A 2,500-nucleotide genomic window follows, 5' to 3' on the forward strand; every position below is an offset into this window, starting at 1 on the left:
CTGGTCATGAATGTTTCTGCCTGACTGACGTGTGCCCTGATATCTGTCCTCTCTGTTCTCTCTCTACACACAAACACACACACACACACACACTCTCTGTCTCACACACACACTCTCTCTCACACACACACACACACGCGCACACACACGCACGCACACACACACACACACACACAGTTGTCTTCCAGCCACCACAGCGGCAGCAGCAAGGAGGGCGAGAGTAAGGCCAAGAAGCTGAGCTCCCACGGCGGCCTGCCCCATCGCTGCAGCAAGAAGAGCGGCAGTGGCACCGGCAAGAGCTGCTCCTCCTCCTCCTGCTCCTCCAGCCCCTTCAACGCAGGTACTGTAAGCACACACCCACTAGGAACAAGCAGCAAAGTGTGTAGCATATGCATAGGTGTGTGTAGTGTAATACAGTATATATATTAGGGCTGTTCGATTTTGCCCAAAAATAAAATCTCGATTTTCTTTTCTCAAAATCCGATTTTCGATTACGATTACGATTACGATTATTTTGTGAAATGACAAAAGGCAAGAATTTATTTCAAACATGCTATTTTTTACTGAACATTTTGCAAATAATTTCCCCATTGGGATTTAAGAGCAAATCTTGCTCTTATTAAACAATATTAATTATTAATAATTCATTTTAAGTGATTGATATTAAGAAACTTTTTTGAACTTTTGCCACAAAATTCAACACTTGCAAACATAAGTACCGCAATTACCCTAGTTAAAGTGAAAAATCGATTTTTACGATTTCACATTCTTGTACGATTTAAAATAATAATCTCGATTACGATTAAAAATCGATTAATTGCACAGCCCTAATATATATATACACACACACACACACATACTGTACATATACTAAGCGGTCAAAAGTTTGGACTCACTTAGAAATATGTATATATATACGTATATATATATATATATATATATATATATATGTATATATAGTGAAATGCTTGCAGATTGTGGATGTGGGTTGTGGCAAAGTGGAAGATGTAAACGAGGGTAGATTGTGTGAAGGTATGAAGACACTACAAGCAGAGTAGTATGGCATAGCATATTTCACATGGTCTTAGATCACATGGTGGCAGGCCTGTCGTGTGCACAGTGTTTTATTGTTGCCACTCAGGGTGACGTGTTCCTTTGTACATCTGTGGAGAGGTCTACTTCCCCTTTGATGGGTTTGACGTTGCTTGGTTTGGAGCCAAATGAGATGACTGAGAGATTTGTATTGTTTCCCCTATGAGTTCTTCTCTTCCTTAAATTTTTTGACAAAGTGATTTTCAAAACATTCTTTCTCTCTCTCTCTCTAACTATTAGTGTTTTCAGTTTCATGCCAAAATAACCAGATCTTTCCATCTATCTATCTATCAATCTATTCTATCGATCTACAGTGCCTGTGAATATCTATCAGCCTGCATTATCTGTCTATCCTTTTCATCTATCTGTCTATCTGTCTATCTATCTATCTATCTATCTATCTATCTATCTACCGTACCTGTGAATATCTATCAGTCTACATTATCTATCTATCTATCTCTCTCTCTCTCCATCTCTCTCTCTATCTCTCTATCCTGTGTAAGGAAATAAACACAGTGTCCTCTCTGCTGTGCATCCTCAGGGGGCACGTCGTCGTTGTCGTCCAGCCAGGACTTCCTGCAGCTGTCCTCCTCGTCCTGCCGTCTGGAGCGCGAGCGGGAACCGCGGGAACCGCGGGAGCCCGAGGAGCCGCCGGCCGCCGAGCCACGGGAGGAACGCAAGCGCCGCAGCCTCCCGCGGGAGGAGGAGGAGGAGGAGGAGGAGGAGGAAGAGCAGGAGGAGAAAGTGGAGGAGGAGGAAGAGGAGGAGGAGGAACAGGAGGGAGCGAGGGAAAGGGAGGGAGCGAGGGAAAGGGAGAGGGAGAGGGAGAGGGAGGGCAAGTACCACAAGCCCCCGGCGCTGCAGCCGCCCGCCCTCACGCCCGCCAACGGGCCGGCCGAGTCCGAGGCCAACACCTTCGAGACCAAGGTGACCATCTCCACCTACGGCTCCATCATGCGCATCACTTCCTCCTCCGGACTGGGCAGCGGCAGCAAGGTAGGCACCCCCTTCCCACCCCACACAAACACACACATGGCACTGAGGCTGTAGGGGACGCCAGCGCCAGAATGCATCTGGACACACACACACACACACACACACACACACACACACACACACACACACACACACACACACACACACACACACACGAACACACACACACGAACAGACACGAACACACACACACGGACACACACAAACACATGCACACAACTCTGCAAGTATCAGAACTCCCCACTGGGACTTTCAGGGTTCTAAGACCCTTTGGTTCCTCGATGTCAGGGTAGGTTTCAGTTTAGAATTCACCCCTCTTCTGTGCGCCCAGTTATAGTACATCCATTACATTACAGTAATAGCATTAGAAATTGCAGATAAAGTCTTTCATGTGGTATAGGCTGGGTGGTAT

The 2,500-nt window shown here is 46.2% G+C and overlaps 1 protein-coding gene across 1 annotated transcript in view; it reads left to right on the forward strand.

Moving 5' to 3' along the window:
* The window catches only part of LOC134078884 (protein AF-17-like), a 32,771-nt gene that overhangs the window by 10,768 nt on the left and 19,503 nt on the right, over positions 1-2,500 (forward strand). The window contains exons 9-11 of the mRNA XM_062535053.1: positions 178-340; positions 1,634-1,787; positions 1,914-2,088. Of these exons, the coding sequence (XP_062391037.1) occupies positions 178-340; positions 1,634-1,787; positions 1,914-2,088 (492 nt within the window). The remainder of the gene's footprint in view (positions 1-177; positions 341-1,633; positions 1,788-1,913; positions 2,089-2,500) is intronic.

This window comes from Sardina pilchardus, chromosome 1 (genome assembly GCF_963854185.1).
Source record: "Sardina pilchardus chromosome 1, fSarPil1.1, whole genome shotgun sequence".
NCBI lineage: Eukaryota > Metazoa > Chordata > Actinopteri > Clupeiformes > Clupeidae > Sardina > Sardina pilchardus.